This window comes from Sander lucioperca, chromosome 17 (genome assembly GCF_008315115.2).
Source record: "Sander lucioperca isolate FBNREF2018 chromosome 17, SLUC_FBN_1.2, whole genome shotgun sequence".
Lineage (NCBI taxonomy): Eukaryota > Metazoa > Chordata > Actinopteri > Perciformes > Percidae > Sander > Sander lucioperca.
Genome location: NC_050189.1, coordinates 9,539,104 through 9,566,319, shown reverse-complemented (window position 1 = coordinate 9,566,319; position 27,216 = coordinate 9,539,104). Strand labels below are relative to the sequence as shown.

The following is a 27,216-nucleotide window of genomic DNA, read 5'->3' as shown; positions in this document are numbered from 1 at the left end:
TGTGACCCATTATCCAATAGTTCAGAAGAGGGATGCTGGGTCTGACATTTCACAGCTGGGGGCTCGGCTTTGACGTTGATGGTGTCCGGTTCAAAGTTTAATGTGATCTCACTGGAATCTTGTAGACGCTGTTTAAGGCTCTCTAAACTAAAATTACAAACAAAAGGATCGTCAGCTGCAAAATTAAAAAAGGGTTGTTCCACAAAATGGGCTAGATAAAAGTAATACAATTTCTAAGTTGTCATCCAGTGTTTCTGAGTTAACTGTTCAGTTATCTCCTGCATTATGCCAAATACATGTCAGTGAGTTATTTAAAAAAATATATAAAAATCACTTTTTTTCTCTAACTGTCAAACCTTTAGGGCTGCAACTAACAATTATTTCCATTATCACTTAATCTGCAGACCATTTTCTCAAAACGACAATAACCATTTGGTCTATCAAATGTCAAAAAATTGTGAATCGTCTCCCTCTTAACCTGACATGAATCAATTACAAAGTAATAAACTCACCACTCAACACGTTGAACTTTGCTCCTGGAGAGAGAAAAATAAGGAGTTGGTCAGTTTAGGTTTAAGTGAGAATGGTGGATTAAAATATAAAAATACATTAACACACACGCACGCACGCACACACACACACACACACACACAACTTACTTTTACAAAGACTGTCTGGGGAACGGTAGACTTGAGTAATTATACAACTAACTTAACCCCCCTTCATACACCTCATTTTAAAAAAAGGACACATGCATACCAAGTGTTGTATTTCTCCACCACCTTGGTTACACCGCTGGAGTCGGCCATCTCAATGCATATCTGAGGTAGAACGACAGTCACAGTCAAAGAGAGAGAGAAAAGACGGAGAGGAATGAGAGATGAAGGAAGTGACGAGACAAAAGCAACAGAGAGAGAGAACAGCAACAAACTGTAAGAATCCATTATATGTAAAGTTTCTGTAAATTTAAGCAAAATGGTTGTACTTAAAAGGTCAAACAAACTCAAACAATATGAAAAAGAAAATCCAGACACAGCTTAGGAATTAATGAACTTGCAGCAACAGTATTTCCTACAAGGCTGATGGTGTTGACTGAAACTCAACCAAAAAAAGGTCCTGCTTTCCGTTTAAAGATATAGAAATACATATATCTAACAACAACAACCATATACATAAAAAGTTATGACTAATACAACATAACAGAAAACATATTTAAGACATTTGTAAATGAAATGTAAGACTTTTAATGCCATTTCAGGCATTCATTTTGGAGGGAACTAAATGTAATACTTTTTTGTTTGTACTAGTTAAACAACCTGATGGGATTACATTTTACCTTACGATGTCATGTGACAAATAAATGAACTGATTGACTGAAAAGTGCAGATGTTTGTGTTCCTGTACCCTGTTGGCGAGCGACAGAAAGCCAACAAAGGTCGCGATTGTCGCCACCTCTTCTATGACCGTCCTGACGACGTCCACAGACGCCTCAGAAACCTCCACACACAGCAACCGCTCCTCCAGAGATGTTGGCTCTGGAACTCCCTGAAGAGCAAGAAATAGTTGGTGTTAAGGACCAGAGATCCAAAGATGAAGAGCAGCAGAGAGTTTTCACTTGACAAAGGATTTACAGCGATTAATGACTTACAGCGTTGCTCCACTTCATCAGAGTTGTGTACATCATCTCCTGTAAAGAGATTACAAGTCACAGATGTAAAAACACATTTCAAATGTTATCTGCGTATTAAACATTTTGTATTTCACATGCACAATTCTTCTCCAAATCTGTGTGCATACATGATTGTATTTCTGTGCTTGTCTGTGGAGATCTCCTCCAACAACACAAGAACATCATTAATATTTCCTTCTGAAATTTTTCTGTGGTTTCCCTTCTCCATTCAACTAAATGATTAGCGCCGCTGCTCTATGAAAATCTCCTCATACACAATTAGCTCACTATCTCCATTTTAAGCAGCCAGAGTTGGGGATGAGCAAATCGAACACTGTGACATGCGTGCAGTTGGCGGAAATGCTGGTCTCGCTACCTACCAACTACAACAAAGTACAGAGAAGACAGCGTGAAACATGATGAGAATTGGGGGTTGTCCCGGGGTAGAAACAGTAGCATTACATCTGATCAAATTCACGGTTAATTAATGAGTGGTCGTGATTAAGTTGAGATTAGTTGGAAGAAAAATTAGGAGAAGAGGTGGGCTTTTGTCACCTGTATGTGAAATGCCTAGCATGTATTATTTGAATTCATTTTTGTAGGTTGCTTAGTCAGTCACTCTACTTCATAAATTCCTCTTGAATCCTGTCTACTTCTTAAAACGTTGAGTGCCCTCTTTAGTGTTTTTCCTTGTGTCCATACCTCACTGGATTCGGGATACATGTGTTCCAAGACAATGTGAACTGTAAGCCTGCAGCCTACGACAGAAACTGGTTTTGTGATGTGATCTCGGACAAAATCGCAGCATGTTGTCCAATCAGGAAAAAACACAAAGGCCTTGAGATGAAGAGAGGAAAGAACAACAATTTAATAATAATAATAAAAAAAAACAGCTCCATTTAACTTGTAAAATTGCAAACATTTTTGTCCCTGTAACAGTTACCCTCCTCTGGAGCGTCAAGACCATCACGTTGTAATACAGGGAGTGAAGGTTCTGTTTGGGGAAATAACGCCAGACCAGCTTAGCCACGTCCTCGTGCTTGTAGTTTTTTTCTGGCAAACCGGTCAACATGATTGTGGGAATCATGGAACCACGACCACTGGCCTTCTAGAAAACCCAAAGTTCAAAGACCAAAGTTTAATTCATGTGTTGACACTGATTCAACTTCATGGTGCATTTTGGTTACGGTACGGATCAGAGCGGCTCTGCTTCCTGCGCCAGTATGCCTCCACTGTCTGATACTTGTATTTGTCCTGTAAAGCCAGAATAGATCAGCTGGGTCTTGTCTAACTTAAGTTAGGGATGTCAAAATCAAGATTTCTTTGGCCATGATCCTGATCCGACTCCCTTGAGATCTGTTAATACCGAGTCTGATCTGATGTATTTACCTATATGTTGATAAAATATCAACACATTGAAATTTGGAGTCTTTAAATTTGGCACACCTACGTTTTCACAAGCTACTTGATCCAAACACTGAAGGTCCTGGGTCAAAACTATAAAGGTTATACGCATTGATATGATATATATATGATAGGAAAGTTGAACTGAAAATGGGCTTACCTCAATGTCTTCCTTTCCTGTGACTGTCAGGTAATCTTGGAGTAAAAAGTGAACAAAGGCAAACACAGTTACTCTACTGAATACGTTACCATGGTAAATTTGGCACTATCAAACTATTACGTCACATGATAACGTGAGAAAGTGTCTCTTACCTGGGATGATGAACCAAGGAGACACAGTGGGGAACAGGAAGGGACTAGTTCTCATGGTGACCCAAAATGGTCCAACGCTGGCATCTGGAATACTACATTTTATTGGCGGGATAGTTGCCCCGTCAAGAGCGTTTTTGCTGTCCGGCAGAGCATTCTCAGGATGTCTTGGTGCTGTACAAAAAAACGAAACAGCAAAGTGTCTTGTTTAAATATATTTGAAGAGTGACAAAATAGTGGCACGCAGTAGTTGTTTTTAATTTACATAATTACTATTGTAATTCCCCAAAAGCTTACAATTTATCGACTTGTACAGTTAAGGGAGTGAGCTGCAGCTGCCATTGACGAATACAAGACGGCCGGTTAGCCATGACGCTGATGGACAGGGAGGACGAGCGGGTTCCGATTTTGATTTGATTTATTTGGCACGTTAAAAAATAAAAATAAATTAAAAATTATACATTTAAGGGACATTAAGTAAAAAAGGACATATAAAAGGAAACCCAGGAAACCCACAAGGGTTTAACCGATTCACAAAGTATAGTTACATCCCTACTAGTCTATATCCATGACGTTCCACTTCGGGGATTGCTCCGTTGCCGTCTGAAATTCCGCCAGATTTCACTCTTTTCATCCGGATGTCCGTTACCTTCCGTTTTGTTTGTGTTGGAATTTTAAACTCTGGTGGATTTCTGAGGACTATGGTTAACTGCTCCTCAGATCTCTGCAGGGTAAATCCAGACAGCTAGCTAGACTATCTGTCCAGTTTTCTGTTGCACGACTAAAACTACTTTTGAACGTACACATGTTCCACCAAAACAAGTTCCTTCCCGAGGCTATTTTGCAGCGGCACCCTGGTTTTGACCGGTGCTTAGCGCCACCCGTGACGATTGTGATTGGTTTAAAGAAATGCCAATACACCAGAGCACGTTTTTCTCCCATCCCGGAATGCTGTGTGGACTAGCCAGACCCTCCTCCGCAGCGCTGTGGAGGAAGGTCTGGCTAAGCGAGACTACATCCCTACCAACAAAACAGGTGGTCCTCCTGGAGCTGACTATCCCTTGGAAGGAAAGGATTGAGGATGTAATCTCTTATCTGATCAATAATCTCTCAAACATTACAATCATTTCTCTTTTTTTATTGCACTATTTGCACATTAACACTGTACATTTTGATCTTTTACATATTATTACTGTATATTTGTTTTTAATATATATGTTAAAGTCTGGATAATATATGTTGTTTGTATATCTGGAGTTGTAACAAAAATAATTTCTACTATTATTATTATTATTAAAGTATTTCTGATTCTGAGGAGGCACACGAGTGCAAGCTTGGAAAATATCAGTCCCTCATCCTTAAAAGCCAGCAGCGGAGATGGAGAGCATGGAACCATCCAAGTGAAAGTTGTTATTTATGCCAACTGCCTCACATAAAGTGAAATGTTTCAAGGTTCTAATGCCAATAAAGCCAGGGAAGAGTGAAGACCGCATTAAGCAGGTAGTTTCTTGAAGAAACTAACATCTAGAAAAGAATCAATCAATCAATCAATCAATCAATCAATCAATCAATCAATCAGAGTCCAGGAAAAATATCCCAAACAGGACTTTAATTTCTTAAAACAGAGACTTACGTAGTGATGTACCGCTGGTGTATGGTATTTTCAGCCTGTGGACTTCGTAGCCAGGTGGTTGTTTCAGGAGACTCAACCAAACTCCGAGCCGATCAGCATCGTGAGTGGACTCAAATTCTATAAATACCTGAGACACACAAGCACACGCGCATACGTGACAGGTAAGACCAACGGGAAGTCTTTTTTTAAAGCCACTGAAAACAGATGTAATTGTACATGTTTGTTCATACCTTGTTGAGGAGGGGCAGGAAATTCTGAACAGAATTTATTTTTTTCAAATCTTCTCTGAGCTGGTTGGACTCACTCCATGAAATGTTCTTGAGGAAGATTGTTTTCGATCCATCATCCATCCCAGTCTGAATCAAGAACAGGAAGTGAACATCCAAACCATAAAGTTAAGAGGAGGACACATACAACCACTCTGCACTGTTGCATAAATACATTTTGCAATAAAAGACAAGGACCATCTTAATTGGCGTTTACTGTACGGGGGGTACAGTAAACGCCAATTAAGATGGTCTACTGTTTTACATCACTGTTGATAGTTTCCATCTTTTAACATATTTTGGTAAGACAAACACAGGAATTAAGACTAATTATTAGGATGTACCCTTAAATTGGAACTAAGACGAGAGCGGGCGTTTTCACTTGCAACACATGTAAAAGCACAATTTTATTCATAACTTATTTTAAAAGTCCATGTGTAACATGGAAAATGGAGATGGATTACTTTACAAACAACATTAAAAACAGTTTATGAATAATTAAAAAAGTGTGTATGTTACTTACAGAACGCACATGCTTAATCAGCCACCGATAAAACCCAAGCTTAAACAGAAACAGAGTAGGCAATGGTTAAATGCAAAGATATTCAACACACCATACTTACCTAATGTCAATACACTCCATACTCAGAGTGTATACATTTGTTTTAAATATTAAAATCTAGTGAAAATCTGCAGAGCAAACACTTTGTAACTGTTCTTCCAAAATATTCTTTTTTTATTGTCATCATCACCCAAGGACCTTGGTGAACATGCTTACCGGTGTCGTTCTGATGCAATTGGCTACTGCATGGAAATCAAGTTTAAAACTTCGGAGAAAAAAGCCCTTCCTTACGGAGGCTTTCAATATGTTCCCATAATCATTCATATTCGGCATCATGACAAATGCCTGAGAGGAAAAAAAACAGATGTATTACTACTTGTATTCACTTGATCTAAGCACTTTTTCAAAACCATTTCACATTTTTCAATGCGGTTTAAATCAGTGTCATGCGTTTTGGTAGGAGTACCAATGTATATTACATAACAATACATATACAAAAATGATCCGGTACCTACCATGCACGCCTGAGGAACAACAACGATGCTGTCATCTGCATATTGAAATCCAAAGGGCATGAGCAGATTGGCAAGATCCTTTTCTGTGTAGCAGCCGTCGTAATACTCCGGCAGGTTGGTTACGAGCAACTGCATATGCCTAAGTGACTTAAACTGTAAAAAGGAAAGAGAGGGAAACAATTAGGGGCAGTAATGATTTAGGTTAGTTTTTAATGAATAAAAGATTAAGACAAGCTCACTTAACAGCATTAATCCAGTGAAGTTTGGCATTATATGAGATAAAGAATTAACTGGGATCTTGTTTGGACATTTTAGAAATCAACATAGGCCAGATGACTTATTTCACGGAAAAAAAATAAAAATGTGTCGGTGTGGTGGTTTGTAGCGAATAAACAGATTACAAAAAACATTTACGCACACAGTTAAATTCATTGGAAATTACGTTTGTAAAGTTATTTAAGGAAACCTACCTTTGGCGAGTACGAGCTTGAGTCCAGCTTCAGGCACGCTGTGAAAAAGAAAATGTAAAAGAAAAACAAAAACGACATGCAGACATTTGTCGATATCGATAGTGTCTTTGTTGGATTTCTTACCTATTCTGGATGGATGCATGTACCTTTTAACCATCTCCTCAGTAGTCAGAGAGATTTTCTTCTTTCCTATCAAATTTAATTAAGATGAATATCAGTATTTTGAAATATCATAATCATCTCCTCTTCATCCTTTACATACATATTTATATGTTGAATTCCAGTCAACACCAAAAAGTAACCTTTTATTTTTGTCCCACAGCCTAATTTTCCACCCATTTCAAATCTACAATCTATTTCTTAACACGAGCAACCCCACGTGCCTTTCATGGGAAATTCAGTAGACTGAAACACACCTTGGTGCTCTGACCTTGTCCTCACAAATGCGCTACTGCATAAAGTTGTCTCCACCCTTTCATCTGGCAGCTTTGCCTCCACAGTGACTTCAGTCAGGCTTCCTGCAGCCTGCTGTTGAAGGTGTGTAGCCTCCGTTTTGGTCTCCGGTCCTTGTGCAGTGGACTCTGGTTCTGACAAGGTGCTTTGCTGGACATGTGGTAAAACGGTTTCTGTCGGCAGGGTCTCAACTGTACTGTTTGGTGGTTGATTCTCACTGGAATTGTCTGGTAAATTTCCAGGTGCCTCTGCAGTTGCCGGTACAGCCTCTGTAGTTGCCGGTACAGCCTCTGAAGTTGCCGGTACAACCTCTGCAGTTGCCGGTACAACCTCTGTAGTTGCCGGTACAGCCTCTGTAGTTGCCGGTACAGCCTCTGTAGTTGTCGGTTTTTCTCCTTGGCCCTCAGCACAACTTGCTACTTCCATGGGTTCTGCCACTTCAACTCTGATTTCCCCAATCTCCATTGGTTCAGCATCTTCAGCGTCATTGGCTTTGCCAAGTTCTGCCTGATGCTTAGGTTCAAAAACTGGGACATTGGCTTTTTCAACATCAGCTGTGTCTTTCGTCACATCTTCTTGGACCTTGGTTTCTGATTCTTTAGGCTTGGAATTTTCTACATCAAGCTGATTTTCTGGAGTCGTGGACTTTTTTTGCATCACCATGGCCTTTTTTACAGCTCTCTTCGCAGGTAACTTTCCTGTTTTTACCATTTTCACTGCTTTGGTTGCCATTTTTGTTGTCTGCCTCTTTGAGACGTTTTTCGCCTTGGAAACCAAGACTTTTGCTTTAGTGACAGTCGTTGGGCCTTTAACTGAGCCTTTAGCTGCACTTTTCTGATTGGTAAGTTTGCCTGTTGTAGCTTTTTTGGCTCCAGAAGGTAAAGATGAAGGCTTTTTGGGCCCTTTAAGCGGAGGCATGTTAGGTGTAGGGAGAAGGACCTTTTCGGTAGTGGTTTGAGATGTGGAAACACTGGATGTGGCAGGCTTTCTGTGAAATAAAGAGTTACACAGGTTAGAAAGGAGAGAGATATGGAAAATCAATGTCCCAGTTTCAATGTTGTTATATGATCCTCACTATAAGATAGTACTGTCATTCACAGGTTGAATTCCTGGAACGCCTTTCATTCCAAACACCAGTGCAATTTTTGTCATTAGAAAATTCCCTAATAAAAGTACCAAATTTCTTCCCCCCCCACTAAGGACATCAATTAAGGTAGCAACTGAATGTTTATAGTAAAATATTGACAAAAACAAGATGGTAAAGGGTGGTCTGTGTGAAACATATCTTACTTCTGAGGAGGCTTCTTTTGCTCGTTAGAAACAGTCTCCTGTAAACAAATAAATTGAGATTTGTTTTTTTTAGATTCATCTGATAATTGACACTCCCAGGGAGGGAGGGAGGGAGGGAGAGAGAGAGAGAGAGAGAGAGAGAGAGAGAGAGAGAGAGAGACAGAGTTTAATACCTGTTCTCTGACAACAGTGATTGGCATTCCTTTAACATCAAGGCTCTCCACGCTCTTCAATTTCTTTGCGTCTTCCTCTTTCTCGAAACACACGATTGCCTACACGTGCACACACAAAAACGCACATATCTTTGCATTACTACAGCCGTCAGGACCATCTACATTTACACACAAAACATTAACAGCTCACCACTACATGTATGACTGAGCAAATCTTTATTTAAAAAGTTTCCAAGACTGGAGTTAAGTTTACATTAACTTAAAAAAAAACACACAGACATTCTGGACGAGAACGGGACCATCACCGGCTTTGAGGCAATGCGGGCGGAAAGAGAACTTGGGAGGAGCGGTACGAAGAAAGAAGGGGGACTCGCAGTTGTGGCACATTATTAAAGAAAGTATCTGTAATCCAGATATCGAACTGTTAGATGCAAGTCTCTTGTCCATATTGTCTCCCGAGAGAGTTTACACACAGCATCTTCTTACGTTATTGTTTATATCCCATCATCAGCTTCCGCAGACGTAGCAGTGCGCCAACTACTCCGTGACCACTCAACTACAGACTCAACACCACCGCTTTTCACTGAGATTAAGGCTGGAATTAAATGTTCACAGTTTTTTCTTATTCAACCGGGTAGCAAAAACACATCACTCTCTGTATACATACCTCCAGTTTGGACCGAAACAGTACAACTGACTTGGTTTTTCCAAAGTGCTCCACTGCAGCCAACACATCATTGTGAGAGATAGAACTACGAATCCCTTGTAGTTTCACCATGGTTGGAGGTGAAGATTTACCAGACTGAACAAACGGAGAGAAACACAAACTTAGACCAACTATAGTATTGGTCATCATGAAAAGACTACTGAAACTAGTTGTTACACAGATGCAAAAAATGCATCAGTGTTCAAAGTCCAATCTAAACTTCATGTAATCCATCATTTCGGGCAAAAAAAAAAAAATGTTTTCTTCAATGAACGGAATGAGATAGACACACGAAGGGAAGAACACACACACACCTTAGTCATGGTGAAGGAACTTGCCTTGCTCTTCTGCAGGCTAAGCTTTGCTTTACATGGCTTTTTAGGTAACTCCTTCTTTGCTGTAGAAGAGGAAGACGAGGAAGAGGCTGTAGAAGACGAGGAAGGTTTCATCTTGGCTAGCTCGGCCAGTAAGGCAGGAGCCAGAGTTTTAACCACGGCCTCCAGGTCAGAATGTTTTGACAGAGATTGGACAGCTAGAGGGACGAAGACAAGAACAGCGTCAAATAAAACTGCAAGCCTAATACTGAGTCTCTATTGTAAGATGAAGAAATATAGAGTTAATGATCATATTATCATAAAGTGAACAGCTTTCTTGCTTGTTACTTCATAAGCTGTTACTATCTTTTCTCTGGGAAATGTTTTCTACTTGGCTTACAAGTCAACATTAGCATCTGAACCACTGGAAAGCGCGGTACAAATTACACACAATACATTTCTATACCTAAGAAGCACTGTTTCCTAAGCATAGGCAAGCAAAAAGTAACCCTTCAGCACATCCTGAAAAGGACTCTGGTGACCTGCATTCAACATCTCACTACTGTAGAGGTGGTGGTAGGAAGATTTGAGAGGTATCGTTTTACTCATCTAACTCTCGAAAGCAAGACAGCTTTTCAGTGCATGTCCCTAAATGACGAAGTGTTCCTTGAATATTATATATAGAACAAAATAACAGTTTGTATTGGTGGCACATACTTGTACATAACGCAGGTAATTTTGGTCATAGAATAAGTCTTTAAACAGTCTTCTTAAAATATTCGCAATTTCTCAAACCTGATGATTTCAGTAGTTTCCTAGTCAGGATCTCTGCACTGCTTGAGTTCTTTCGTTGAGGGGATCGACTCTGATCACTCCTCCTCGATCCCGATCGCTTCTCGTCACTCCTCCTTGGAGATGATTGTCTCTCACGGCTCCTCCTTGGAGATGATCGTCTATCGTCTCGCCTCCGCGGCGAGGAACGTTTCTCGTCTCTCCTCCTCGGTGACGATCGTCTCTCGGGGCTCCTTGAACGGGACCGATAGCGGGAGGAGGTAGGGCGTTCATACCATGGGGAACGAGAACGAGACCGGGACCTGATGAAAGTACAGGTGAAATGACAATGATAATCTAAGAAAATAGCAAACATTGAATGTTCTGTAATTCTAAATGGGTGACAAATCATATGCTAAAATGCTGATGTTGACGCAGACATTTAAATGTTCTGCAGGAACACATTTGGTCATTTGTTATTCATGTGCCGTTCAATCATGTCACAGACCTGCGAGTGTATCTGGATTTATGCGGCGAACGTGATCGGCTACCGCGTTTCTCCCTTCTACCCTCTGAGCCACGGCAACGGGGGCTGGACGAGTGAGAACGGGAGCGGCTTCCATGCCTGACTTTCTGTTGACGATGCTGGGAAGCCTGTAAAGAACTTGAGGGCGAGGGCTTGGCATCTTTACCTGCAGCACTGAAGAGAGCAACGGAAAAAGAGCAGAGAGCAACGGAAAAGCATAATGAAAGTTAGGAAAGAAAATTTTGCCATTTTGTTCACAACTGAGTGTGGCTGAAACACTTGGACATAACCTGGTGGTCCCTGGCCATTCTACGCCGTGGCCGTGAAAGATTAAATAAAACTTGTGGGGTAAGTTGACACAACGTACAAGATGCATGAAATCACACAGTATCTGCCAAGCTATTTAAATGTACCTGGGTCTTAGCGCTATCTCACCATCCCACTCCGGGAATCTGTGAAAAAACACACAATTCAAACACCTATTAAAAACCGGAAAGAGGCCATAATGAGTTATGCAGGCTGTGCTAGAGGTTAGATAGCAGAATACCAAAGGTATAAGTTTATCAAGGAAAACCAATGTTCAGAAAAGGCTATAGTATTACAACCTCTTTTTCGGTCTAATGGTTGCTATACGGTATTTTGGCAGTCCCCTGGTGGGAATTCAGAAATAATGTTCAGAAAAAGGCAATGACAATCAAATAACTTAAATCAATAAGATTTCAAAAGGGAAAAGATAAAAAAAAAAAAAAACGACTGACTGTTTTCGGAGGAGTTTGCAGCTCTCAAGGTGAAGGCTGGTATTCTGATGAGAGATCCAATCCTAGTATTCAGAACAAACGCACACCATTTAGACAGGCCCCATTATCATCACAACCGTCATCCTCTTCATTATCTCAACTGTCATTTTGTGATGTCTGACAACAGATATATTTTATTCAACATTACAGCAGCCTTAAAGAAACAGTTCCTTAGATCGTTTGCCCTTCTTTGATGGTTTGTTGAGTCTCTCAAGTGTCCAATTCCAAATGTCTCTGCTCTTGTGCATAAAAACCTCACAATTTGTGTTGGTATTAAAATAGCAAGTCTTAAAAAAAAAAAAAAAAAAAAAATGGTTTCTTTGAATCTTCAACCAAAAGCAGTCATCTGAATAACAGGAGCAACCTTGAGTCTAACATCAGCCAACAGTCTAAAAATGTTTAAATCATGGATTTGTTATAAACCAAAGAGCAGTGAAATATAAATGTGAAAACAGTAGCATATAGACAAAATTAGTCATTGGCGACTCCCTCCTTTACAGTTACAGCTGCCTTTTGTCAACTTGAGTTCAAGGGCAACAATTCTTTATAATGGAACATAACAAAGAAGTTCCAGCAAACAAACAACTAAAATAAAGATTTCTTCTTGGGCTCTTGATAGTGCGAGGTCTGGTTCTTGTGTAGCATCAGAAAGTTTCCCAAGGTTTCTTAGTCATCTCAGCAGAGGCCATTAACAAGTATGGATCAGGACAACACACAAGCTGAGACATCTGGAGTAGGCAGGAAGATGTGTAAACTGGGTAGAGTAGGAGGCTGGTAATTACACAAAATGTGAAATGTGTCCCAAGGGGGCACATGGTCAGATTTTATCTTGCTGATTTTGTGGTCCGTGAAGTACGATGCTGGCGACTTCAGGTTAATGGTACCTGTAGTCGTAAACAAAGGGAGCTTGGCTCCATAATAGCCAGTATTACAAAAAGATAAGTACTGTTAGATAAGGAATGAAATTAAGTAACATAACACTTTACTGATCGCTCGAACAGTGGGAATAATATGTACAAATTATACACAGTGGTTTCAAAAATTTTTAACTGAATAAACAGTTGGACGATAGCCAAAATAACAGAGACAAAAGAGAAACAGTCATCTTGAGTCATCATTTGAAGCGATAGTTCTTCAGATTTGCATATTCTTCCTTGTCATGTCTTCTAAGCCCTTGGTTCCATTTCCAACTATCGTCTTAAAAGTTGGTCGCATCGCAGCATTTTATCTGGAAATTATATAGCAATGCCTCTGATCTTCATCTGTCTAAACTAGACAATGACGTTCCAACAACAGTTTAGGACCGTCAAATCAAATGAAAATCAGACATTGTTACCTTGAATTACAGAAAACATTAGTTAGCTGTGACCAGCATATTTATTACGGAGCACATCAAAATCAGTGAACAACATTATGAAAAAAAAAAACCTCTCCCAAAGGTGTTTTTGCAAAATGGAACACAGCTTTTATGTGGTGGCAGGCTTCCTACTAGCATTTCATAGTAATTACTGATTCATATATAAAAAAATAAAGTATATAAAAAAAATAAAAAAAAATAAAAAAGAACAACCAATTAAAAAACAATTAAAGTGCTCATATTATGCTTCTTGGCTTTTCCCCTTTCCTTTATTGTGTTATTTATCTTTTTTGTGCACGTTATAGGTTTACAAAGTGAAAAAGCCCAAAGTCCACCCCAAAGGGACTTACCATCTCCAACTGAAAACACTGTTCACAAACTGCTCCAAACAGCTCTATTGTAGTCCAGCCTTTACTTCAGAGACAAACGTGGTCACTTTGTAACACACGTTATAATGCTCGCCTAGCTGCTAGCGTAGCACGCCCTCATACTCTGCTTCTGACTGGCTAGTAGTCCTTACCTAGCTACTGCGCATGTGACTCCCAACAAAGATGTAACAGCAGTGAGATGTCTCACTCTGTAGCTAAAACAGAGAGCTCAACACACAGGGTGAAAAGAGGAGCTGCAGTAATGTGCAGTACAACAAAAATATGGTGTGTTTTGAAAATGAAACCATGTAAACCTTTTCTGATATAACCTCTAAATACAATTATGAACCTGAAAATGAGCATAATATGAGCACTTTAAACAATTTCCTGAAAGGGACAGAGAACTGCAAACTTCCACTCACCTTCATACGAGTACATTCTTTTTTACACAGAGTACAGGTATGTGGAAAGATTCTCGGCGTGGCAGCCGCATAGTCATGCATCATGGCTGCCGTTGGCAGACCCTTGGAGACTGCCCTCTTTGCCGGAGGCTGACTGTTGGAAGGTGGCGGCGTCAGATGAGTAAGGTTCATCAGGCCCGGGATTGGCTGAGGCAGAGCTGGAGGAATAGCATTGGGGTGAGGACCACCAGGGATAAACAGCGGACGTTGCATGGCATTAGCGATGCTGGGGATTTGAGAAGCAGGGGGAACTGATGTTGCAGCAGAAAAAACTGGAGGCCACATCGCTTGCCCTGTATGCAATACTGGCTGCTTCTGCATCTGCTGTACTGGCTGCTTCTGCATCTGCATCTGCTGTACTGGCTGCTTCTGCATCTGCATCTGCTGTACTGGCTGCTTCTGCATCTGCTGTACTGGCTGCTTCTGCATCTGCATCTGCTGTACTGGCTGCTTCTGCATCGGCTGCTTCTGCTGCATTGGCTGCTGCTTTTTCATCTGCTGAGCAACTGTTGACCCTTGTCCTTGAGTTTTACTTGTACCCTTAGCGCCACTGGCGTCATTACTGCCAATGACCACAAGGCCAGGTCGGCTGGGATGCACACCACGGTACAGAGTGGGGGGTGGTTGGGTTTTCAACGTTGACTGGCGTTCTACCTCTGGTTCTTTCAAAGGAAGGGGTTTGGGGGCTTCAGATTTGAGAACTCGGATGTCGGTGTCTTTCTTTGGCAGAGAGAAAGAGCTGAGGACTGTTTGGGAAGTCTGTTTTGGTTGGGTCTGCAGTTGTCTGGTCTGATCATTGCTTGGGGAAGCCACAGAGCTCATTATTGAACTATACCAAGAGCTGAGGCTGGAAACAGAACTCGCCTGGTCACGTGAAGAACCCAGGGCACTGCTTTTCACCTCTGTTGTATTTTTTTGCAGTGGTTCTCGAATGTGTCGGCTACTATCGTAAGTGTCCATCTGCAACATACTTCCACTCCCACCACTGTTAGCTTTACTGCTACCAGTCCTTCCAATCTCATCCCCAACCGCTCCAGTATATTTGCCAGTATGTCCATAGTCAATCACTTTACTCTGCTGGAGACCAGCTGATGACATTTCCTCCTGGCGCATCCCCGCCCCTCCAGAACTGCTCAAACTGTGACTGTTCATTCCACTTACACTTCTGGTGGGTTGGGGATTGGGGCAGGGTTTTGACTGAACTGCAGGTGAAGTTCTCTTGTTCTTCTCAATGCAGATTTGCCGCAAGATGAACGGCAGGTTAGCAGGGGTGATCTGGTCTTCAGGATAGGAGATGAGATGTTCCAAGTCCTCTTTTTCAAGTCCAAAGTGCTGAAGGATGTTAGAAGCGGATTCAGAAGTGTACTTTGGTCGATTGGGCTCTGTGGGGGCCGCAGGTTTTTTTTCTGGGACTTGATAGTCAAAATCACCTAACCCCGGAATGGACTGCATATCACATTCTCTTTCACTGGAGGCACTAAACCTACCGTCACCGCAGCTTGCATAGTTAGACGAAGCAGATGATGGATACAATTTTGAGGGGGTATCAGCAGTGGGCCTGTTGTAGTTCGATGACCAGTCCAAGGAGCTACTGCCACTTTCAACGCCAGATTGTCTATGTCCTAGAGAGGCAGAGGTTGAGGACATTTGGTAGGAGACCATCCCTGTGCCTGAGGAGAGAAACTCATTCCTTTGAGTGCTGGCAAAACGAGTGCCCTGGTCTATGGGCTGATGCATCGGTTTGCCAAGAAGCCTTACTTCCTCTCTGGCTCTGCTAATATGCATGTCTATAGACCTCTCTATGTTCTCGTCTATTATGGCCCTACTCTGTTCAGGCCTGTAGTTCATTGACTGAGGCAGCAGCGACGGGAGTATTCCCCCAGAGTTGGCAGGAGTCCCAGAAGAAGTCACAGGAGAGTTGAAGCTGGACCCAGGTCCAAGGCGAGAAGAGGTCATCCGAGGGTCCCTTTCTGCCGGTATACTGGAGAGTCCATACTGTCCCTGGGTGGAACTTTGGTTCCCAGGGGCATAGGGGTTATACAGGGGATGGGACATGTTGTTTGCAATCTTGAGAAGGTTAAGGAGATTGATGGCTGCAGCAGTTGGGGAGGGGGGTGTTGTAGGTATGTAGGGAGCAGTTGTGTTGGAGTTGGCTGTCAATGTCGCGGCTCGGCTGCCAACAGCAAGAGCATTGTTTATCTGTGTCAGTGCTAGCTGGGCTTTCAGTTGAGCCAGCCGCAAGGAGGCAGCCTGCTGGCCAAGCAGGAGTGAGCTCCCTGGGAGCCCTCCAAGTAGGTGGCTCGTTAGGGCCCCTGGAGCAGGAGGAGGGGCACAACGCTCCGATAGAAATGCAAAGCTGAAAAGGTAAAAAACAAAACAAAAAAAAAAAAAAAGGGGTTATTGAAAGGGACTGGACTTCAGCTTCTTGGATGGGTAAAATCAATCATCTTGAAGGTCTTGTCTTGGGCTGTCCACTCTGTTGCTTCCTGTCGAACGCTCGTGTCATCTATTTCACTTCCAGGTCTTCACTAACAAGAAAGAACAGATGAGGCAAAGGCAACAAAGCATAGACAGAGAGAGAAAACAAAGTCACTGCTGTTAACAGGAAACATTCGGAACAGACACAAACTCATGTATTTACTTTCCATGCTCATCTCTGGTGGAAATAGTTGACAATGGCACCCGCAGACAGAAAAAGCACATAGCAAAATGCAACATCTCAAAACTGCAATTCCCATTTCAGAACGTCACATTAGAATCAGATGGCCAACATTTAACACCTAAATGATGGTAGTGAATGACAGTGTAAATAAGACTGAACTTCTTGTATGACTCTGAATCACAATTTATTGGGTTAGAGGTAAGGTAGCGTAACAAAATAAAATTATACAGATTGAATCACCATCAGGAGTCACACAATTTGCAATACGTTTGCTTAAAATTGATCAACAGTAATTCTGAAAAAAACTGTTCCGCAATGTCATCCTTCAACTGCAGAAGCAGAAAAAAGTCCTAAACCTCAGACCTAAAAAAAAAAATGGGTCTAAGAATCACGGAAAGAACCTGGTTTGTTTTATGTTTGTCCGCAGCAATGCGAGGCCAGCCCTTTAAGCGCAAAAGTTTTGTCACTCCCCGAGTGAGTAACTGAGTGATGAAGTTACACCATTAGTCAGAGCAGAGTGATGACGTTCGTGTTGGAGTTTCCCCGTTGGCCAAATGAATATGCGCCGACAGTCCTCTAGGGCGTTCAACAGCCATTCTGTTTATTGACTGTTCATTGCGAATCTATCGCATGCTAAGGACAGAATGTTCTGCTCGTCTTGGATTAATTACATAACCTTCTTACATTGGAGCACGCTAGACAGGTGGCCTCCTACACGCATACATACTGAAACTCTGTATTACACGGGCCCCAGGGCTAAATTATTTAAGACTGTAGTATTGATAAGTTCTGATGTAACCGGTTGTTATTATTGGTAATTTTATTATTTATTATTACACAGCAGCATCTCCTCTGCTCTCTGAGGGGAGATTTTCCTCAAACTATGCTTGTTACTCAGTGCAATAAAACCTTTGCAAGTTCAAAAAGCCACTACTTTATTAATACACCTCTTCAACAAGCATAAACATATAAACACAGAGAAAAGCGATAACTTAATCTGCTCTGTCCGCAGTCTCTTGCTTGTGTAAAACGGTGACGTTTTACACAAGCACAGTCTGCTCGCTCGGCTAGGGTGGTTAGCCACCATGCTAACAGCATGGCTAATGCACCAACCGTGTTGCAGATGGACCGTTTCTTGCAGATACTCATATTAATGACAATACAGCTTTAATGTGAAGTCGAAGGTGACTCTGTGACAGCTGAAGGGCCTGTCATTTTGGGCTTTTGAAAGCAGTGACCTACATTTTTCACAATATTCTGATATTTCTGACAAAGTATTGATAAAGAACAAACTCAGTATTGGTAAATAAACTCACGTGGCCACTGGTTGAACATATCCATAACTATAACCATATAACACCAATCACAAGTTTAACACTACAATTTGTCAAATGCACACATTGTATCTGGTGACCCACTCAGTTTCCCTGGGACCCACCAACTTCACCCTATTTACTTACATCTAACCATGACAGTAGCAAGTTCATAGTCACTGTGGAAAAAAATAAAACAGTAGCCAGGCCTAGATGAAGGCAACGTTCACACTGACTTCAGCTTTGTGAGAAAAATGCAGCTGGCGATGCAGTTTTGGTGCTAATGTAGAGCTAAGGTTAAAAAACGCAAGATTGTCCAACAAAAAAAAAGTTGCTTCTGGCTCACATTTGACAAACCACAACACAATGTCATTCAGCAAAGCGCTGCGGTACATGTGCAAATGCACCATACTGGTAGATTACTTTGAAATATGAATGCTGTATTTCTACTGTTTAACATGCGATCATCATGAAAAGTTCCTGCTGTGACAACATTCTTAAGTTGTATAATTCTGTATACAATTCTGTTGTATAATTCTGTTGTAGTATCTGTTACTCAAACTGGACTTCCTGGATTTCATTTTGTTTGTATGCCCCCTGGCGTTTCGGAAATTATAGTAACAATATGCTTTGAGCACGTAAGTCTCGGTGCATGATGTAGTTTGCTATGGATGCCCGTGCAACAGTGTCTTGCACGCGTAGTAACATAGCTTTATGCTCAATTTATGGTTCTGCATTGAATCTACGCCTAAGGTACGTACGTAGCTACGACCCTACGCCATAGCCTGACGTGCACCTCCCCAGAAATGTAACTACAGGTTGCGGCGAAGCAACAACTGTGATTGGTCCGCTTGGCTGGGCTTTGTTGCATCACATTCTTCTAAGCTAAGAAGTAAGCTTCTCCTCGGACCGCGTAGCTCCTATGGCGCCATTGGTAGCATTTTGATGCTACCAAGCCATCACCTCCCATTAGCATTCCATTGACTGCCATTCATTTTGGCGTCACTCTGACAGCGAATAACTTTACATCTGAAACATTTAAAAACTTTATTTGTCCATTGTTTATTTCTAGAGAAACACGACAATGTATAAAAGGCTCCATTACCTTGTACCTCACGTTATGGCTCTGTAGCTTAGACGTTTTTGTAAAAATAGGCTAACGATTGTGTCATAACCACGCGACTTACTGTCGCACAGTAGAGGAATTACCGTATAGTACAGGAGAAGCGCGCAGGCAGTTTTGTCTCACATTAGCTGTTTAAGTGTAATTACTAATGTTAACTAGCATTTTAGTTAGCAATAAATAGCCTGTGCCTATGTTAGCTCCTTACATATACCTACTCTCTCCGTCTCTGCAAGATTGGGAATGATTGAGATTTCTCTTGGCACAGCTACCAGAAGACTTACAACTTTCAGACAGGTTGCTCACGTCATTTACTGCAAGCTCAGTTGGAGCTCAGCCATCACCGGAAAAGTGCTTCTAATATCCGTCACTGGTCTCCGTCCAGAGCAACGGGATCTGTTGGTCCATTATATATATTGACAATGGACACACAGCATTACGTAGGCTACGGCAAAAACTTTGCGTGGAGCCTGCGCAGAACCATAAATCAAGCTTAAATCCTCACAACAGTAGGCCACTGACGTACGCTACGGCGTAGGCTCGCAGATCCTTCATACAACCATAAATCAGCCTTTACAGTCTGAATAAAAACTTCGGAAAAGTACTATTTATTGCAGGCATACTGCGAGTAACGTAATGTATTAAATAACCCATGGCAATGCGTCCACTCTCTTAGATATCCCTATTGCTCCCATTATTAAATAAGTAACATAACCTGTTATACACGTCTTCAAATATATAACGTTACGACTTTAAGAAACGTTACTGACTTTAACCAAGGAAAAACTATCTCTCTTTATCTTTTTCATTAACTTCAACCAGGAACAAGAGAAAAAAAAAACTAATTTTAGGTGTTAAGTCCTAACCTTTTTTCATCCCCCTCACATCAACACAAACACTTATAACCATTCGGACATTACGATTTACTGTATACGTTAATGTTCTGTACTAACTACGGGCCTGAGCCCAACCGTTATGACCGTTAAATTATAAAACAAACCACGTCGCAATACCTTCAAAATGTTGTCAAACGGCTGTGTTTAGTTTCAAGCATTAAACACGAGCTGTTACACGAACTGTTAGCAAGCCATAGAACGCTGAAATAGCTAAACCAGTCTCGCTTGCTCCTGCTAGCAAGCGCTAACGAGGCCCGGTTATAAACAACACTAAACACCGTTTTCGGTTAACAAACGCTACGTACAGCGATGATAAATACGCAGTGATTCGCTGCGAGTTTTTATAACAACGTTGTTGCTGCATACCTTACGTTATTTGTATATATCTCTCATCTTTGATGTGTTCAAACTCGTCCTCGTGAACAGGCCATGGATGTATTAAGAGGAACAGGCTGGTAATCTCAGATGAGATTGTACTCAACATATTTAGAAGACTTCCGGTTTTAGTGTCGAACCTTCAGAGTAAAATCGCGAACGTTTAAAGAGAATCTAAGATTGGGATGGCAACCATGGATGTATTTTAATAAGACTGAGGGCTGAGCGCTGTATGTGGGGGCATGATTACAACCTGTCATCCCTAAATTAATCAATAGGTATTTGAATAAATAAATACATAAATAAATAAATAAACACCAATTATTTTGCATTTTAATTTGCATTTGAGAATTAGAAAAAAAATAAGGGTTAATTAAACCAAAGCTGAAATGATCAGTTAGTTCTCATTAAATTCGATAAAACAGATTGTAAACAGTGACTATTCAAATAAATCAATTTATGATTTAACCTTTAGTTTTCAGAAATTTTGTTAGGCATATTTTAATTAAACGATTAACTCAATAGTTGAGGTTTTTTTTTAGATTAATCAATAATAATCAATAGTTGCAGCCTTTTTTCTACATAGAATTATTTAAAATGTGGCATTTCAATGTTGTGCATTTAGGCACTTTTATTTTGAAGAAAATGACCGGAATTGGTTATTCCTGTGAATATTGTGATGTCGCATCAGTTTATATGATTTAGGTTTGTATGAGTATATTTGTCTTAACAGTCATGTTTTTAACCCTTAACCTCATCATTGTTATCTTCTTGTCCACATAGTTGGGTGTCACAGTGTTATGTAATAGGCTACTTTTAATATATAAAATATAATAATATTATAATAATACTTGGAAATCAAGGCCTCAGAAACAAAGCAATCTAATTAGTTAATGTTTCCTTCAGCAGCCTACACTGTAATGTGTTGCTGTATCTTATTTCATTTCCTCATTAAATAGAAAGGTGTGTAATCATTATTCTGCCACACAGTGGCGCTATTTTCACAGACATTCTGTTAAATTATAATTTGGGTCCCTAATGATATTTAAAATATTGTATGGGTGGTGATTATGTTTCGTTGACCTTTTTTTCATCATAAACATCTCTGAATATTCACAACACATACTGACACATATTGACACATATATGTTATCACTCCACTTTCCACCCACATTAGATACACTTATGAAGTAAGGGGAGGAAAGTTGAGGAAGTTGCTATTAAGTATATAACTATATAAGTAAAGTTTATTGTGATGCACATTCCGAAGCTTTAAATAGCATTTACCCTTTTAAAGACCTTATTGAGAAAAATATTGATATTGACACGACAGACTAGATAGAGTTACATAAGCCTTAAGGCCCGGACACACCGACCAGACGGCCAAACATCGGCAGAAAAGGCAGTCGGGCTGATCAGTCTCCCCAAATTGGTCAAAGAAGTGCCTCGGAACACACCAAAGCGACGTAATACGTCTCCATAACAGCAGGCGGCGCTAATCTGTATTGTCGCCCAAAAATGAAAACCGGCAGCTGATTGGACGAACGCGTCACGTGGGTCTTGTTTCTCTGGAAATTCAAAGACAGACAGCGGCTTGTTCAGAATACGATCTCAAATTGTACTAAAATAGTTCACCGAAACGTGTTTCTGAAAACATTTTAAGCGAGAAATAGGCCATGCAGTTGCTGAATCTGTCTTCATTTCAGATCAACAAAGGTCAGTTTAAAAGATTTTCGTTAGATTTTGAGAGACTCTAGTCACACTCATCCCGCTCCCCATTTCCGGGTTAGCACTCTACCAATCAGATGGGTCATTTGAGTCCGACTGCCGGCAGTGCCCGCCCCGCCAATTATACATGTCAAATCAGCCAAAATGAAGGACGACGGCCCCTCGGACGGACGACGGCACGGAACACACTGAACAGACTCAAGTCACCGACCTCGCCAGACTGTCCAACAGCTGATTATCGGCTCGGTGTGTCCGGGCCTTTAAAGGGAACATAAACTTTTTCAGTGCTTGTGCACATAAATTGGGGTATCTGGATTGCCTACCAACCCTCAAACTGTGAAATAAGACAACCCAGTCATTTTTTGTGGGCTGCCAAGATTAGAAAACATTATGGGATTCAACAAGCCATTCAGATTTGGCTCCTCTTTCGATGTCACATGCAGGCTCATTAGAATATACAAACCTCCATCTGAGTATTTCCACCTACAGCTTGAGAAATACCTAAGGTGCGCCATATTTTTCTCACAAGCCAATCAGAGCAGACTGGGCTTTCTGGGAGGCTGGGCTTAATTAAAGAGACTGGCGCTAAAACAAGGCATTTCAGACAAAGGGTGAATACATACAAGTATATTTAGACAGACAGTATGAGAAAAATACAGTTTTGTTTTTACATGAAATCATGTAGAAACCCAAAATGCTAATATGAACCTGAAAATGAGCATATTTCTCCTTTAAGAAAAAGGCAATAAAACCTCCACCTGCAATTAAAAAGCAACACACAACCAGACACGTGCCATATTTAGAGCCTGCATATAGTATGAGCCTTAAGTCCTTGATAATAAACAGCTATTGACTTTACAGACTGTTGAATCAACAGTTTATCAAAAGGTGATGATGAATATTTTCATTAAAGGATCATTCTCTGTTGGGGATTGCAGCAAATTAATAATATATCCCCTTTATCCCCTCCCCCGGACCACAGGGCTTAACACCTGACCACGACACAACAGCTGACTGGCAGCGCTCCACCTCCGTTCTTAGTTAGATTCCATCACTGAAAATGCTAAGCTATTGAGATCCTAGCAAGACAATCTGGGTTTAAATAGTTTCATCAGTGCAAACTGCATTTAGCTTCAGTGAGGTGCTGACATTTTTTATTTATTTTTTTATCTCACATTGTAGCAGATACCCAGGATGTTTAGCTCGGATGCTAATGATGAACAATGATTATCCATGTCTCACACACACACACACACACACACACACACACACACACACACACACACACACACACACACACACACACACACACACACACTTGCATGCATTCATCTGAACATGAATGTGCAGCATCTACCTCCCCCACCCAATAACACAAGGTCAGATCCACTCTAATGATCTCAACAACTCTGGCTGGAGGTAACCTGACCCCAGATCAGTGACGACGGACAACGGCCGCTGCCAAGATTGACGGAGAATGTGAAATCTCATATTAGTATCTGTCTTCAACGGCGGGATCTTTCCACAAAAAAACATGGCTCCTATTTCCTCAGCATAGCAAAACTGAAAATTTGGGCAGGGAAGATTACCGAAGTTGCTGAGCATCACCACACCGGTTGTACTGTACTGAGCAGTACACTTGTTGTTTTCATTCAAAATGCTGATTTGAAGATGCTTTGCAAAACATGTTTGTGCCCACAGATGTGAAATTTATGAACGCCATGGGATATTTGCACATGTATTCTGTGATATTAAACATATTATTTTACTAGGCGCCTGGGTAGCTCACCTGGTAGAGCACGTGCCCATACACAGAGGCTCAGTCCTCCACGCAGTGACCGCAGGTTCAGTTCTGACCTGCGGCCCTTTGCTGCATGTCATGAAGCATTTAATGGACTCTCAATTGAGGAGAGATTAAAGATGCAGTGGGTAAGTCTTATAAAACTAACTTTCTGTCATATTTGCTGAAACTGACCCGATGTTCCAGTAGAACTACATGAAGCTGGTAATTAAAAAAAAAAAAGTCTGGCTCCTCTGGCACCACCTACAGCCTGTAATGCGATTTGCAAAAATCCACCGCTCCCTGTTCAGATGCACCAATCAGGGCCGGGGGGGGGGGGGTCTAACTTCGTGTCAATCACTGCTCATGCACACGCATTCATTCTCCCTTGTGGGGGGAGGGGCTTAGGAGACCGTTTTGGGCTTTAGCAGAAAGGGGGGAGGGACTGAGAAGTTGTCGATGTACAAATTCTTTGGCTAAGTCCTGGATTTTCACAGTCCTACCTACAGCGCCTTTAAGGTAGACGGTACAGTTTAACCACAATGTGTTATCGTGCAGTGTCATACCCAACTCTCTGAAGTTCCTGTCTTCCTGAAGGAGTATTTAAACTCATGCTGGAGGCTGAGCCTTCAATATAAACAAAGATAACTGTGGGCGCCGTAAACACAGGCGCTTAACCCAAATTCTGCATCACAGACAGAATATGTTAGGTGTTTACTTCCTTCATGACTTAGGCAGAATGAGGCAGCACTGTGTTATAATACAGCTGTTACATCTCCCGTCATTTATGGGGACGCAGAGTTGAACTACTCCTCTGCCTGGAAAGGTTATGAGGTTATGTTGGGCACTGACCTGAATGACACAATTAGTGTAACATAGCACAAATAGAGAAGAGTCATGAAGTCAGTGATCTGACTCATAACGTCCATTATACAGCAACATCTAAAGCTTGCTAACATTAGCCTCTACATGGTCACCCAGTGGTGGAAGAAGTATTTAGAGTCCTGTATTCAAAATGTTACCTAAGTAAAAGTACAAAAGTAGTAGCCTAAAAACACACTTAAAGTAACAAAAGCAAAAGTACTTATTATGCAGAATGGCCCATAACTGGAAAAATGTAGATTATTAAGCATCACTTTACTGTTGTATCTGGCAAAAGTGGAGCTGGAGCTTGATTTAAACTGATTACTGTGTATCTTACTCAAAGTACAAATACCTCAAATGTGTACATTACTTGAGTAAAGGTAGTTACATTTCACCAGTGTGGTCACCACTGAGTCAGGCTGTAGCAGCAAAACCTCTGAATTATATATATTATATATATATATATATATATATATAATTAAGCAACAGTGTGTTTTGTTGATCATGAATTCAACTTTTCACTTGTGGGAGGAAGTATATGTTGTATCTTCTTTCAAAAGAGTTTGGCATGCTACTGAGCAACACAAATGTTAGTTTGACATTCCCATGTGGCTCAACCTGTCTGGCTTTCTTTTTCTAAGATAATTTTTGGGGCATTTTTAGGCCTTTATTGACAGGACAGCTGAAGAAATGAAAGGGGAGAGAGGGGGGAATGACATGCAGCAAAGGGCCGCAGGTTGGAATTGAACCCTGGCCCGCTGCGCCGAGGAGTAAACCTCGGGCGCCATGGCTTTCTCTTTCTAATTAGTTTTTCCCGTGCTTGGGTGACCAAGCTTGCTTTCCCTTTGTTGACGATTAAGCGTATCTATTTATAGACACTGCAGATTTTATTACGTGCCGTGGGACAGTTAAAACCCTAATTATCGCCCCTATTAGCCGGCCACCCTCACCCAAACATGCCCTCCCTTCCAGCCTCGCAGCTTCCAGGTTGTGTGGTTAAGTCAGCGGCTCCTGGGAGTCCCGATGCCCCCCCTACGACACGCCCCAGTGACAGACAGATGGGTTTAAACCATCACTCAGCGGGGACAGGGAGTGCACAGGGAAACACACACCGGACAAACCCTGCTGCTGCACATGTCCGGGTCATAAATCTCTCCACAGTGTTGGCGGTTTAATGCACTTTGATATTTTTGACGGATGATTTGAAGGGGGAGAGGGGAGGGAGGACGGCGAGGGCTTAATCTGGTTAAAGTTCTATAGAAAATGTAAACTTTGGTTTTATGTTTGTCTTTCTACGGAAGAGGATTAGGGCCACTGGTGAAAAATGTATTTGAGTTCTGAGTTCTGAGTTTAAAGTCAGATTTCTGAGAATTAAGTCAGAACTCAAATAGATTTTTCACCAGTGGCCCTAATCCTCTTCCGTAGTCTTTCTGACTTTCATGAATATTATTTTTTATTATTTAGGTAGAGGTAATATATAAGCGTCTCCCTGCATATTATATTGTGTTATTTAATGTTAATAAAAAAAAAAGCATAACTCAAATACGAATGGTGGGATGTAAGTGCATTTATTCAAGTACTGTACTTAAGTACAAATTCTAGGTATTTGAACTTTACTTGAGTATTTCCCTTGGATGGAACTTTATATTTTGTTTGTACTACATGTCAGAGGTTTGTCTGACAGCTTTAGTTACTTTTCAGATGACAGTTTTTCATCCCCTCCCTGTCCAGTGAAAACCATGTATCTCCAGATGTGTTGATGTTGATGATGTTGAATGTTTGTGATAAACTGAAGGATGAAGTGTTCCTTTATGTGTTGAGAAATATCTCCTCCTCCTTAAGCTAAATAAAGTCTTTAAAAAGCCTCTTGGATCAGCTGGAAAATGCATCGTCACGAAGCTGAAAACAGGGCTGTTTTTCTGACACCGTGAAAAATTTTAAAACTTTTTAGAGATACATGGTTCTTACAGGACAGTGACGCTACAAACATATGATGATCAAAAAGAATATGATGCATTGCTGTATAGATTAAACTACCCAACAGTACATAAAGGTGTTAACATGAGCACAACCTTAAACATCTACAGCAGGAAAATTACACATTAAAGTAGCAGGAATATTATTCCAAAAACATTGTGTGTGTGTGTGTGTGTGTGTGTGTGTGTGTGTGTGTGTGTGTGTGTGTGTGTGTGTGTGTGTGTGTGTGTGTGTGTGTGTGTGTGTGTGTGTGTGTGTGTGATACTGAGAGCTGTTGCCATCCTCTGAGGAGCAGTTATCAGAGGGTCTAATAAGCGCTGATGAAAATAAATCACCGCCGGCTCAAATAGAGAGTTGCAGTCACTCAGCACCACAAAGCCTGGACATGTGTGTGTGTGTGTGTGTGTGTGTGTGTGTGTGTGTGTGTGTGTGTGTGTGTGTGTGTGTGTGTGTG

General features: G+C 41.2%; 2 protein-coding genes and 1 long non-coding RNA gene across 4 annotated transcripts in view; 2 read left to right on the top strand and 1 right to left on the bottom strand.

Moving 5' to 3' along the window:
- The window catches only part of LOC116053078, a 65,740-nt gene extending 45,203 nt beyond the window's left edge, over positions 1 to 20,537 (bottom strand). The window contains exons 1-28 of the mRNA XM_035993669.1: positions 20,410 to 20,537; positions 14,489 to 16,400; positions 14,006 to 14,389; positions 11,820 to 11,881; positions 11,475 to 11,513; positions 11,044 to 11,235; positions 10,560 to 10,858; positions 9,765 to 9,982; positions 9,412 to 9,546; positions 8,745 to 8,843; positions 8,572 to 8,609; positions 7,245 to 8,269; positions 6,952 to 7,017; positions 6,829 to 6,866; positions 6,359 to 6,511; positions 6,060 to 6,188; positions 5,805 to 5,843; positions 5,246 to 5,371; positions 5,016 to 5,142; positions 3,386 to 3,556; positions 3,234 to 3,268; positions 2,613 to 2,777; positions 2,372 to 2,506; positions 1,649 to 1,687; positions 1,405 to 1,545; positions 760 to 821; positions 513 to 536; positions 1 to 147 (exon numbers count right to left, since the gene is read on the bottom strand). The exon at positions 1 to 147 is cut by the window's left edge and continues 439 nt beyond it. Coding sequence (XP_035849562.1) covers positions 1 to 147; positions 513 to 536; positions 760 to 821; positions 1,405 to 1,545; positions 1,649 to 1,687; positions 2,372 to 2,506; positions 2,613 to 2,777; positions 3,234 to 3,268; positions 3,386 to 3,556; positions 5,016 to 5,142; positions 5,246 to 5,371; positions 5,805 to 5,843; positions 6,060 to 6,188; positions 6,359 to 6,511; positions 6,829 to 6,866; positions 6,952 to 7,017; positions 7,245 to 8,269; positions 8,572 to 8,609; positions 8,745 to 8,843; positions 9,412 to 9,546; positions 9,765 to 9,982; positions 10,560 to 10,858; positions 11,044 to 11,235; positions 11,475 to 11,513; positions 11,820 to 11,881; positions 14,006 to 14,389; positions 14,489 to 16,400; positions 20,410 to 20,522 — 6,113 coding nt within the window. The 5' untranslated portion in view covers positions 20,523 to 20,537. The remainder of the gene's footprint in view (positions 148 to 512; positions 537 to 759; positions 822 to 1,404; positions 1,546 to 1,648; positions 1,688 to 2,371; positions 2,507 to 2,612; positions 2,778 to 3,233; positions 3,269 to 3,385; positions 3,557 to 5,015; positions 5,143 to 5,245; positions 5,372 to 5,804; positions 5,844 to 6,059; positions 6,189 to 6,358; positions 6,512 to 6,828; positions 6,867 to 6,951; positions 7,018 to 7,244; positions 8,270 to 8,571; positions 8,610 to 8,744; positions 8,844 to 9,411; positions 9,547 to 9,764; positions 9,983 to 10,559; positions 10,859 to 11,043; positions 11,236 to 11,474; positions 11,514 to 11,819; positions 11,882 to 14,005; positions 14,390 to 14,488; positions 16,401 to 20,409) is intronic.
- LOC116053083 (mucin-2-like) overlaps positions 1 to 27,216 on the top strand; it is a 183,976-nt gene that overhangs the window by 93,544 nt on the left and 63,216 nt on the right. The gene's annotated exons all lie outside the window — the stretch shown is intronic.
- LOC118493531 lies at positions 19,148 to 22,657 on the top strand. The gene is made up of 3 exons (XR_004895486.1): positions 19,148 to 19,158; positions 22,361 to 22,363; positions 22,524 to 22,657. It is a non-coding gene; the product is annotated as an uncharacterized LOC118493531 (long non-coding RNA).